Source organism: Nicotiana tomentosiformis, chromosome 8, assembly GCF_000390325.3.
Source record: "Nicotiana tomentosiformis chromosome 8, ASM39032v3, whole genome shotgun sequence".
Taxonomy (NCBI): Eukaryota; Viridiplantae; Streptophyta; class Magnoliopsida; order Solanales; family Solanaceae; genus Nicotiana; species Nicotiana tomentosiformis.
The window spans coordinates 146,521,156-146,533,048 of record NC_090819.1 but is presented as its reverse complement, the minus strand read 5'-3'; the positions used below and the strand labels follow the sequence as shown (position 1 = coordinate 146,533,048).

Genomic DNA, 11,893 nt, shown 5'->3' with positions numbered 1-11,893 from the left:
TGAATATTCAGGTAATATTTGGAGCATTTCGATAATCTAAAAGAAAAAAAAGAAGAAGTATATTCAATTTACCAAAAAAATAAACTTAAATAAGGAAATACAATATTGAAGAAAAGAGGGAAAGAGTAGTGAGATTCGAGAAAGTACAGGGTGTGATTGGGCATATCATATATAAAAGGTAGGTGGAGGAAAACTCAAAAGACAGTAAGGGAGAGAGACGGTTTGTGTATTTGTGCATCACCTCAAAAATCCAAATCGGGGGAAGTTTAGGTATTCTCCTGTAATCTAGGGTTCTTCCTTCCCATTTACCTCCCCTTTTTCGCTTTCCGATCCTTAGGGTTCGTATATTCTTTTCTTTATACTCTTATTTTGGAAAATCCAATTTATTCAGATTTTTTATTTATAGTTGACACTTTTCTATTTGTTTTTTGGTATTTTGTAGAATTGAGTAGTGGATCATGACGATTCCAGATTCGGGATACATGATGGAAAATGGATCTATTGAATTGCCGTGCACGCCCGAAGAAGAGGCTAGGATCATTCAGGAGCTTACCCGCAAAGCTGAATCCAATTTGCGAGAAGGCAATACCTATTATGTTATTTCTAACAGGTTCCTCATCCCTACTTTGCTTTTCTTTTATCTACTTTTGTTTGCCATTGATGCTTTAACTAGGCATTGCACGGAGTTCTCAGTTTGTGTTTCTTTTTTCTTTCTAAACATGAAAAAAAATGATGATTTGCTTATTCTGAATCCGCTGTTATGCTGCTTATCTTATCCACTCACATCTATCAGCTAACTTGTGCTTCTGCATGTTGAAAGGATTCTTCTTTGTTTTAATTATAAGGTGGTGAATGTGCTACTCCATCCGTCCCAAAATACTTGTCGTGTTTCACGTCTCGAGCATCAAAGGACATGAGCTTGATCAATATTTTGACATGTATTTTTCCACCATATTGATATGACAAGAATTGCAAATTATAGTATTTTTCATATAGTTTTCGAATATCTAAAATTTAATTTAAATTTTTTAAATTAATCTAATCTAACTTAGCTTCAAAGATTAGTCAAATTGACTTTCGAGAAACGAAACATGACAAGTATTTTGGGACTGAGGGAGTAATTCTCAGTAATTATCACAACAAGGTATAAGAATCATAATTGTGAGAGTTAATAAAGTTGGTGGAGAACTATGAGGTCTCACGTTGAAATTTCAATGGAGACAAAAATACTAAGTTTTTTCTTACCATTTGTCTTAAGCCTTGGTGGACAGAATTACCCAGTACCTGTGCGGGTGGGAGGTAGCATGTACCCGATGGAAGAACTGTTCCGAAAGTGATTGGTATTGTAAGATGTCGGTGCGATATTAAAACATAATTTATTCCTTGCGCGTTGAAACGGTAAAAATGGCTCAAGTGTTCGGGCAGCGTACCACACTTTAAGGTGTGGCTTACCAGTGGTCAATGAAGTGGAAGGAGAACCATGAGGTCTCAGGTTCAAATTCCAATGGAGTACAAAAAATAATAGGTGATTTGCTTAGCCCTAGTGGATTGAGTTACCCGTCACCTGGGCTGATGGGAGGTAGCAGGTACACAGTGGAATAGTTAGGTGCGCGTAAGCTGGCCCGAACTGCAATGCCATCACAAAAAAATAATAATTCCAGGCAGCATAGTACAACTCGGTTTTTTCCTCACCTATATGGAAGAAAATGAAGCTATTTGTTTTCTGTGCGCCTCTCTTTTTTCTCCTCTTGGTAGAATCTACACCATGCAAAGAGTTATCAAGTTCATGCAGTAAGCATGCAACATTGGTCAAGTTAAAATCATCAACGACCTGAATGTGCTGAATCACATAGAAACTATGAGAGCTAAAGCGCTATATTCACAATGATTGTTTGGATCTGTTGAAAATGATTGCTTAATATTTGGTAGAGACCAGGCTTCGAATTGCAACAGAGGCAAAAAAAGCTACTATTTGCTTTCTTCTCACCTAGTTGTATGGTCTTCTCTTCAGATATTCCCTTCTATTGAATTCTCCATCTTGCTTTTTCATCTTAAACTTTAAGATTGTTGCTCCAGAATATGGTTGCCTATCGACACGTAAACCACTTCCAGATAAGAAATTGATCTGATCACAGCACTGCTTACTTCCCAACTGTTTGATTATTTCTTACTTCTTTTCTCTGCTTTCACTGGTGGTGTTCGGATAGTTTGTGGAAGCCAGAATTTTTTTCCAATAGCTGAAAGAAGAAAATTAAAACATGTCAAATAAAGGGAAAAACATAAATAGGCATGCTCATTTGGTTTTGTATGTATGTTTAGGTGGTTCATGGATTGGCAGAGGTACGTTGGCCAGCCACTGGGTGCTTATCCCTTTAACGAGGACACTACTCAATCTCAGCCTTCTCTATTGCCAAACACAGCTAGTAGACCTGGACCAATCGATAATAGTGATATAATAATTAGGGAAATTGATGGCGAGAGTGATGATCCCCAGCTTATCATAACTTTGGAAGAAGGGCGTGATTATGTGTTGGTCGCACAAGAAGTATGGGAGAGGCTCTCTGAATGGTAAGTTTTTCTTGTTTATTTCTCTTTACACTTCCCATTAGCAGATGGTGCAGTGGAACTTATCTTGGCAACACCTCTTATGATGTTCTGGAAAGTACTCCAATTTTGTACTAGAGGCATTTTCTGTTGAAATGACAGCTATGCAATTTTCCATATGGTTGGAATTAACAGTTATGTATATGGATGGTTATGGTTGACTGTCAAGATTAGATTATTTTTCTGTTCCTTAATAATTTTTCGTTTTCATTGGAAGGGGGAACTCAATCAGAGCAGTAGCTCTTCTTCTTGCGATTAAGTGACTGCTAGTTAGGATCTCAAAATACTTTGTCAGAGCCGAGTGTACGAGTATTGACTTTCCACTAGGATTCTCGTGCTAATCTTTGCCCTGGTTTTTGATACATGCTAGTGATCTGCTAATATCATGAGTGAAGTATCTGGGTTCTCACGTGATTTCCTTTCCTAATCTTTTTTTGGGGATAAATACTCTACTGCCTTTAGGTACAAGGGAGGACCAGCATTGCCTCGAAAGATGATTTCTATGGGAGATGCCAAGCAACTTAGCGTGGAAGTGTTCCCATTGTGTCTCAATTTACACGATACTAGAGATAGAAGTCACAAGGTTATAAGGTTAAGTAAAAAGGTATAGTACGGCCTTGCTCTCTCTATTTAAAGGAAATTCATTTTTGCCACTTCAAATAAAAAAATCACCTTATGTCAGGGTGCCCTCTTGTTATCTTTTGCTTTTGATCTCTAATTAACAATCAGTCTACATCCACTTATCCTTTCATCCGGTAGTGTCGTGGCTGTTTAAGAATATTGCTAAATACACCATTTGCTTTTTTTTGTTTTTCGCTGGAGAAATATCAATCGTTTTGTCAGTCGGTTTTAGTTTAAATAAATAATTGTGGGATTTGGATCCGCTGATCATCATCGTATAATTGTGGAACTTAGATCCGCTCATCATTGTCGTTATTGTCATTGCTGTCCTCATCATTATCAATTTAAATTCCAAATTGATCAAATGTGATAGAAAATGAGGAGCGGTGCATGGAGAATGATGTCTAATATGCTATTGGAGCACACATAAACTTTCATGGTCTTTTTTTGTACTTTTGCACCCTCTTTAACTTAGTGACTGGGTGAAACTGCTAGCTCTATGGAGGCTGCTCATAAGGTTATATTGCGGCACGTTCATTTCATTTTTGTCCGGATATTCATCAATGTGACGTACTAGCTGCATCTTTTCTTTGTGTTTTTGGTGATTTCCTCTGTTTAATGGATTTGTTTTTTTTCCAGTTCTTAAGTAACTCTTAAATGGTGTTATATGTTTCAGGCATCTTTACATGAACTTTATAGCATAGTGTGTAGGCTCAAAGGAATAGCGCCAGAAAAGGTTTGTTTCTTTTTAGAGTAGGACACTATCTAGTTCTATTTTCATGTCATTAAGCTGAGAAAAAAATTTACGCTTTTATCTGTCATTTCCTGGATTATGCAGGCACGCATCTGGGATTATTTTAATAAAAGGAAGCATACAGTATTAGTTGCTTCAGACCAAACACTTGTGGACTCCAACTTGCAGATGGATCAAGATGTGAGTTTCTCATGCAATATGCAATCTGTGCATTATCATTTTATTTTTCTTTGAAAACGAGAAAGATTAGATTACAGTGCTATGCATTAATCAGACACTAAGGGGTTGTTTGGTTTACCACATTAACAAAAATAACCCAGTATAAAAATTCCGCATAAGTAATACAATGGTTGGTCTACTGTGCCAAAAAAGTCGCCAAATAACTTAATAAAACATATGGTAGGCCTTAGTAAACTCTGCATTGCTAAAACCTGCACAAGTTACATTGCGGGATAGAACATGAAATAAAAATAGGTGTAATCTAATATTATTATAGTTTATACAGATAAGCGTGGCCTTAGGGCTTTAGTCTAGTGGTAAGAGCGCAACTTGTGATGTGTGAGTTAGGCGCATGTCATGCGTTGGAACCCTGCCGCAAACAAAATCCTAGTATTTAAGTGGAGAAGGGTAGTGGGCTGGGACCATTATCCACGGAGTTCCGGATCGTGCACCACGGACTCTCGGGAATTAAAAAAAAAAATCTTTAAAGCAAGCAATCCCAGTATAACAATCATTCCATTATTATTCACATTCCCTGCATTATATGCATGAATAAGTAGTTTGTGAACCAAACGACCTGAGGAATTATTGGAATAATCTGCAACATGCTGGCATGTAGTTATATTCTTGTTATCTCCTCCATCTCATTTTGTGTGTTAGTTTGACTGTGCATGAAGTTTAAAAGTGTAAAGAAGGCTTTTGAATCTTTAATCTTGAAATAAATAGGTGGTCTTAATCTTGTGGTCTTTTGAATCTTTATTTTGTATAACATACCAAAATACCCTTTAGTCATGTGGTCTTAACCCATGCCATTCCTGTAAGGTAGTGTCATTAAGGTAAAATGGGAATATTGAAAATAGAAAATAATATGGGAAGTGGCATTCTTTTTTAAATTGACTAAAAAGGAAAGAGTTGTAAGCTTCAAATTGGGTATTGTGTTCCTTAACTGGAATTCATATTCCCTCCAACTCCCAAGTAAACATGAAATGAGGGAGGGGTGGTGATGACTACTTTCTGTTGAAACATAGAGAGATTCCTGACTACTAAGATTCAGAGTTCTTATGATGGAGATTAGAGTGTGGAGGAACCTTACGATACACAATAACACGTTATTAAGTAAATAAAATTTAAGAAGGCTTAAAATTATTTGATACATTCTTTCTAGTTAATATTGCTGATGGAATGCACTCCCGCCAGATTCTCCTGGAGGTGCAAGCTGAAGGATTGCTGCCTTCTGGTTTTGGCTTCGATTCAACTGGAAACGACATGGCATTGGTTCCAATTGAACCACTGAGGTCATCTGTCACAATCGCTGGTGGTCCGACTTTGTCCAATGGTTTTCCTGCTGGATATAGCTCTAATGCTTATCAAGGGAGTTCTTTGAGCTCCACTTATGGTGACATGGAGGATGGATATGATAGTATGAGACCTGCAAGTAGAGGCGAAAGGGGAGGGTTGGCAGGACTGCAGAATTTGGGCAACACATGCTTCATGAATAGTGCAATTCAATGTCTGGTTCATACCCCTCCACTTGTTGAGTACTTCTTGCAGGATTACACAGATGAGATCAACAGGCAGAATCCTTTGGGGATGCATGTAATGTTGGTTTTTTTGTCTATTGTGTGAACTTTCTGTTAGGAAGATATTTGATTTAAGTTTCTAATATCTGTTTTAGTTTTACAGGGTGAACTTGCATTTGCATTTGGTGAACTATTGAGGAAACTTTGGTCCTCCGGCCGGGCACCTGTTGCGCCACGTGCATTCAAAGGAAAACTTGGTCGATTTGCTCCCCAGTTTAGTGGATATAACCAGCATGATTCTCAGGTTGGTATTGCTCGTCTTGGCCGAGTTTGCCATATCTGCCGTACGTTTTTCTCAATATTGATTTTGGTCTTTGGGAATGCTTTTGAATCATCTGATGATATTAGATGGTTACTTGTTTACATATCATGTATGTGTCCTCCTTTATTTAAAAAGATTTTAGGTTTTATGTCCCAAAATATTTTTTCCTATTCCCTCCGTAAGTGGAGAAATGGAACTCTTAGTCTTGGTTGAAAGTACTCTACATTTGCCACTAGTAAAGCCTATATTATATTTCGTCGCCTAGAATATTGCTGGTAGGGCTTCTCACTATGAGCAGATGGTCCGATGTTGAGATGTTTCCATTGTCTCTGGTAAAATGCTGGTAGATATATTATAAAGTGTTGTGCTTCTCTTTCTAGGAACTACTTGCTTTCCTCTTGGATGGATTACATGAAGATCTAAATCGTGTTAAGCAAAAACCGTACTTTGAGACAAAAGACTCAGATGGTCATCCAGATGAAGAAGTTGCTGACGAGCTTTGGAGATATCACAGAGCCAGAAATGACTCTGTTATTGTTGACACTTGTCAGGTTCTCAGCTTTCTGTCTTTTATTGTCTCCGTGCTAAACTTTCTTAAAATTGACTAGGACTGTTTCTTGTTTGGCTTTTATTTAATTGATTTTCTTTTCTACGTCCCTGACTAGACCTGGGAATTACTTTATTTTTCTCTTACCTTGGTCTGCTGGAGATCTACAATGCCTTTCAGCAATGGAGGCGGATAATCACTTATTTCTGTTTGTCAACTAAGGCTATGTCACTTCCAGTAATTCTTTGACAGAACCCTGCTGGCATATAAAATATCTGAAATTGCTATTTGTTTTGTTGTTTGAGGGAATTAGCTTGTTTTAGTGTTTATGGCCAGCAATTTTACTCATATTGAAACTATTTATTACAGGGTCAATATAAGTCTACTCTGGTTTGTCCGGTCTGCAACAAAATCTCAATAACATTTGACCCCTTCATGTATTTGTCTTTACCACTTCCTTCAACAGTGATAAGGACAATGACAGTAACAGTGTTTTATAGTGATGGCAGTGGCCTTCCAATGCCATATACTGTTACTGTTTTGAAACATGGTTACATTAAGGATCTTATACAGGCTTTAGAAAGTGCATGCTGCTTAAGGACTGATGAATACCTGCTACTTGCAGAGGTAATTCTCTTTGCTCATTTATGCACTGGTACAGCCATGTGCATGCTTATGCAAATGTATGTACTAGAATAGTACGTAGAATTGTGTTGGTGTGGCATGCTTTGCTACTGTTTGTTTCACATAAATGTTCCTTGAACAGGTCTATGAGCATCGGATATTTCGATACTTTGAGAACCCTACAGATATGTTGAATTCAATCAAGGATGATGAACATATTGTTGCATATAGACTCCCGAAAAACGTGGCCCTATTAACAAGATTGGAGATTAGTCATAGGTACCAGGACAAGTAAGTTTAAGTTGTTGAATTCTGTAGTACATGTTCATAAAAAAATCCTTGAATCTTGTAGCTAATATGCAAGTGGGCAAAATTGAAAAGTGCTGCTGTTTTTTCCCAGCAGCTATCCCGTTGTTCATGCATTTGATAATTTACTAGTGTTTTGCCTGTCTTGCTCTTAGCAGCTGGAGTGAAAATGTGGATTTGTGAACATGTTTAGTGAATTCTAAATTTCTTAGTTACTAATCGCTCATCAAGAAGAAGTAGCTTTTGGAGTAGTGTCTTGACTGTACATGTTATATCTTGTTCTTCACCTCCTATTGATCTTTATGCATTTTCTCCAGATGTATCATAGACAGTTCGAAGGCTAGTGAGAGGAAGTTGTTCTTGACACCGCTTGTCACTTTCTTGGAAGACCCGCGTAATGGAATCGATATTGATTTTTCTGTTGATAAGGTGCTTTCTCCATTGAGAAGAAAGACATTCATCTCACCAGAACCTGTTTTTAAGGATGGTGCAGAAAATGGTTCTCCCTCGGAAATAATTGAAGAACCAATGAACAGCTGTACTATTCAATTTGGTCATGAAGGCAGATCAATGGAGTACACAGAACCGGTGGAAAATTCCAGCAGGGGGATGGCATTTCATCTTTGTTTAACTGATGAACGGGGCACCTGCTGCAGGCCAGTTGTAAAAGATACGGTGATACAACCAGCTAGAATGCTAAAGGTGATTTTGGATTGGACTGAGAAGGAATATGAACTATATGATGCCAGCTACCTCAAGGATCTTCCTGAGGTTCACAAAAGTGGACTTACAGTGAAGAAAACCAAGCAAGAAGCTATATCCTTATTTTCATGCTTGGAGGCCTTCCTGAAGGAGGAACCTTTAGGACCAGATGATATGTGGTATGTAATGACATGTGTTGTACTAAGAAGCTTGTTGCTCCTTTAGTGTGGATTTAATTGGCTGTTTATAATTTTAATGCAGGTATTGTCCTGGCTGCAAGGAGCATAGACAAGCCTCCAAGAAGTTAGATTTATGGAGATTACCTGACATACTTGTTTTCCACTTAAAGCGGTTCTCTTATAGCCGATGGCTGAAGAACAAGCTTGATACCTTTGTGAATTTTCCCATACATAATTTGGATTTAAGCAAGTATGTGAAATGTAAGGATGCAACTGAGAGCTCACATGTGTATGAGCTATACGCAATAAGCAACCATTATGGCGGACTAGGTGGCGGGCATTACACTGCTTACTGCAAGGTATCTTAATTTGTCTTGTCCTTTTGTTGTAGAGTATTGTTCTCGTCGGCTATGTTGCACCCCAGAATATATTTTTCTCGAGTTAGCAATTAATTAATTTTGTAGCTTGGAGATTTGGCACGAGTCGTTCAAGGGGCTCCTATAGTCTTGGTCGACTATAGGTCCATTGTACACCTACAAACAACTGACGGGTTCTTTTAATTTGCAGTTGATCGATGATGATAGATGGTATCATTTTGATGATTCCCATGTTTCAGCTGCCGCTGAATCTGATATTAAAACTTCAGCTGCATATGTCTTGTTCTATCGAAGAGTTAAAGTTCAACAAAATGGAGTTGTGGGAGGGCCATCCCAGTGCAATAGAAGCTCTTGAATACCATGGGCCATTTGCTCTTTTTATCACAATGATAAGCTTTGGATGCTTCCCTTTTTGCGGCAAATACTGCTGAATTCTTGGCTGGGATGGCATGGCTTGCTCGGATGTCAGCTAACATGGCTGAGCTTTATCCAACCAGTTAGAAGCAGGTGATAGTGTTGTATTAGTAAGACTGGCACATAGGGGAAAATAGAAACTGGGTAGGCTCGAGCGTTGGCTGTCTGTTGAAAGTTAAATTTTTTTTGCAGAAAATTTTTGTATCTTTTGGATATCAGCTGGTATCCAAGTTATTCTTAAGAGGCATTATACTCTTGTAGAGTAGTACTGTTTTTGCCATTCATGACAAAAACTTATATGTAAGGGCAAAACCTTCCTTCAATCTAATGATACATCAGCGTTTTGTTTTTACCTCTGGAAGCACTATCATACGTTTTCTGGTTTTAGCGTGTTTAGATACAATTGAAGTCTCGTGGTTTGTTCTTGAGATTTATGGGAGAAAGCAGAGTAAATGGATAGGACGAAGGGACAAACTCATTAAACTGAAAATTCAATGACAGCTAAACTAGGAGAAACCAGCCATAAAATTTGACAGATGAATAGGATGATAGTAAACCTAATGCCATAACCCAAGTTGCCGCTAGGGGTCGAACAAAATAATCAAAGAATACAAAGACTACTGGCTCTAAGGTTATGATAAATAGCTATTACAAAGTTGACGGCAGTTCTCCTCCATGCACACTGGGGACTGGGCAGAAACTAGACTACTATCTTTCGACTGAAATATCCATAGTCCAAAGCTCAAATGTCAAAATTGGAGAGCCAATGAAATAAAACCCAAAAGGTAGAGAGACAAGGACTTGCAGCTGGAAAGAATTGTTCCCTGAAATAAAAAGAGAATATTAGCAGTGCGAGAAGTATCATTTGATTCTAGATAAACTTCATGCTTTACTAGTAACAACAAATTATACCCAAAAAAATTTCCATTCTTGAAAAGTATGCCAGACATTGATACTACTACATTTCTTTTTTGGGGTGGTTAATACTTTGGAACGTATAACAAAGGCACAAGTTCATTTTACTAAGCAGAATGCATTCACCTTTCATTTCCAAACTATAAAATCTAAACCTCAAGTTGTATCAATTCTTTTATTTAATATCGGCTCAAATATATTTAGAGAGCAACTTTATAAAATATATTAAGTCATAATTCTAGAAAATAAAAATTTAAAATGTAAAAAGAAGAAGGTAAAAGGCTCACTGAATCGGAAGTAATGGCAAGATAGCCGGAGGAGGAACTTGCTGGGGGCAATGACGCTGACGGCGTGGCACCGGTGCCAGCTCCAGAACCACCACCGGAGCTGCTGCTATTTTTACTGAAGGCGTCGACTACCGGGACACCTAAGGGGTAGGCCTGAGATCGATCGGGATTGAAGAGGCCATAATTCCTCTCCGAGCTAGGACCAGGCTTGAGGTTCTCATTGAACAAGGCAAACACGTATATATTCAAATCAGAGTTAGGCCTCATAGGCGTTCCTTTTTTCTGACCAATAAGCTTTATTAGATTACAGTTGTACTTCCTAGCATTCTCCGGTGTAGCTCCGGCCTCGTCGGCGTCTCCCTTTGACGGCCATCCCGTCTCCGAGATCTGTACGCACACGTTTTTGTACCCAATCGAAGCTAAAGCTGAGTGAACAGCATCGATCTGAGCGAAAAGCATGTTATCGTAGTGGAGATCGGACTTCGGATCAACAATACCAGAATTAGGCTGAAACAGAACAAAATCCAGTGACACCTGCTTCGGATTTCCCTTGTAAGCAAAGTAAGGATACGCATTTATTAAAAAAGGCGATCCAGTTTTACAATGGAAGTCGACGATCTGAGTCACACAATCGACGAGATCCTTACGAAATGCTCCGGCGGAAGGCGGGTAGGAAGATTCTAGAACAGCAAGTGAATGTGCGGTGGTGACGGTTACTTGCTTATCTAATTTGAGGTTTACTAGAGCAGTGTGAACGCTTTGCATAGCAGGGAGGAGATTGGAGGTTAAGGAAGTATCGTTAAATGTGAGGACTTCGTTACCGACGGCGATACAGGTGATTTTGGTGGAAGGTAAGTAAGCTTGGACGTTCTTTTTAACCCAGGCTTGAGCTTTGGATGGATCTTTCATAGTAGAAAGGTACTCATTACCAAGACTGACAATGAATTCAATGTTGGTATTAGCAAATGCTTTGAGGACTTTTGGGTCAGCGTCGTACAGCTTCACTCTGCTAGCTCCGATGGATTTGACTAAGGGTATTACGTTTTCCGGTGAGGGAAGATTGTTAGCGATTTGGCCATAGTTGATACCCAGAGAAGTCACCATTATTGGGCTGAAAAACAGGCATGCAAGAAGCAATGTGGTAAAAGAGCAGTGCCTATGTGTGAAGGGTTCCATTACCGTAGCAGCAAATGGATACCGGAGAAAGGAGCTAAAGCTAAGTTCTATACTAAAGCAAAATGGTGAAAGCCTAGAAAAAGGTACTCCTATGTGAAAGAGAGAGAGAGTGGTGACTGACTGGGAGAAGGGAGTGTAATAAGTAACGGAGTGAAAGATTATTAACGGCGGCTGCTTTTTGTGATCTCTTGTTCTTTTTAGTAATTAATAAAATATCTGCGAGAACAGAGACTATCACCGACTTGTGTTTGGTTTGGAACATAGAGATCTTTGTCCTAAATGCATTCAGTTTCAACGGAATTAAATTTGTTGCTTTAGTTTGACGA

The 11,893-nt window shown here is 38.6% G+C and overlaps 2 protein-coding genes across 3 annotated transcripts; one reads left to right on the top strand and one right to left on the bottom strand.

Annotated features, from left to right (window-relative positions):
• Positions 1-157: 157 nt before the first annotated feature.
• On the top strand, positions 158-9,541 carry LOC104114155 (ubiquitin carboxyl-terminal hydrolase 9). Of its 2 annotated transcripts, none has more exons than XM_009624535.4 (14): positions 158-270; positions 443-610; positions 2,320-2,568; positions 3,067-3,208; positions 3,902-3,961; positions 4,064-4,159; positions 5,396-5,794; positions 5,882-6,022; positions 6,421-6,591; positions 6,957-7,214; positions 7,354-7,502; positions 7,835-8,398; positions 8,481-8,757; positions 8,966-9,541. In XM_009624535.4, exons 2-14 carry the CDS (start codon positions 459-461, stop codon positions 9,128-9,130), a joined length of 2,823 nt encoding a protein of 940 aa, XP_009622830.1. In that variant the 5' UTR covers positions 158-270; positions 443-458; the 3' UTR covers positions 9,131-9,541. The 2 variants fall into 2 exon arrangements, with proteins under 2 accessions (XP_009622830.1, XP_009622829.1); XM_009624534.4 differs by having other exon boundaries at positions 200-338.
• Positions 9,542-9,646: 105 nt separating this feature from the next.
• On the bottom strand, positions 9,647-11,743 carry LOC104114156 (glucan endo-1,3-beta-glucosidase 11). Its single transcript, XM_009624536.4, has 2 exons — positions 10,392-11,743; positions 9,647-10,013 (listed from the first exon to the last, which is right to left on the bottom strand). The coding sequence occupies exons 1-2, from the start codon at positions 11,565-11,567 to the stop codon at positions 9,939-9,941; spliced, it is 1,251 nt and encodes a 416-aa protein (XP_009622831.1). The 5' UTR covers positions 11,568-11,743; the 3' UTR covers positions 9,647-9,938.
• Between the last annotated feature and the right edge of the window lie 150 nt (positions 11,744-11,893).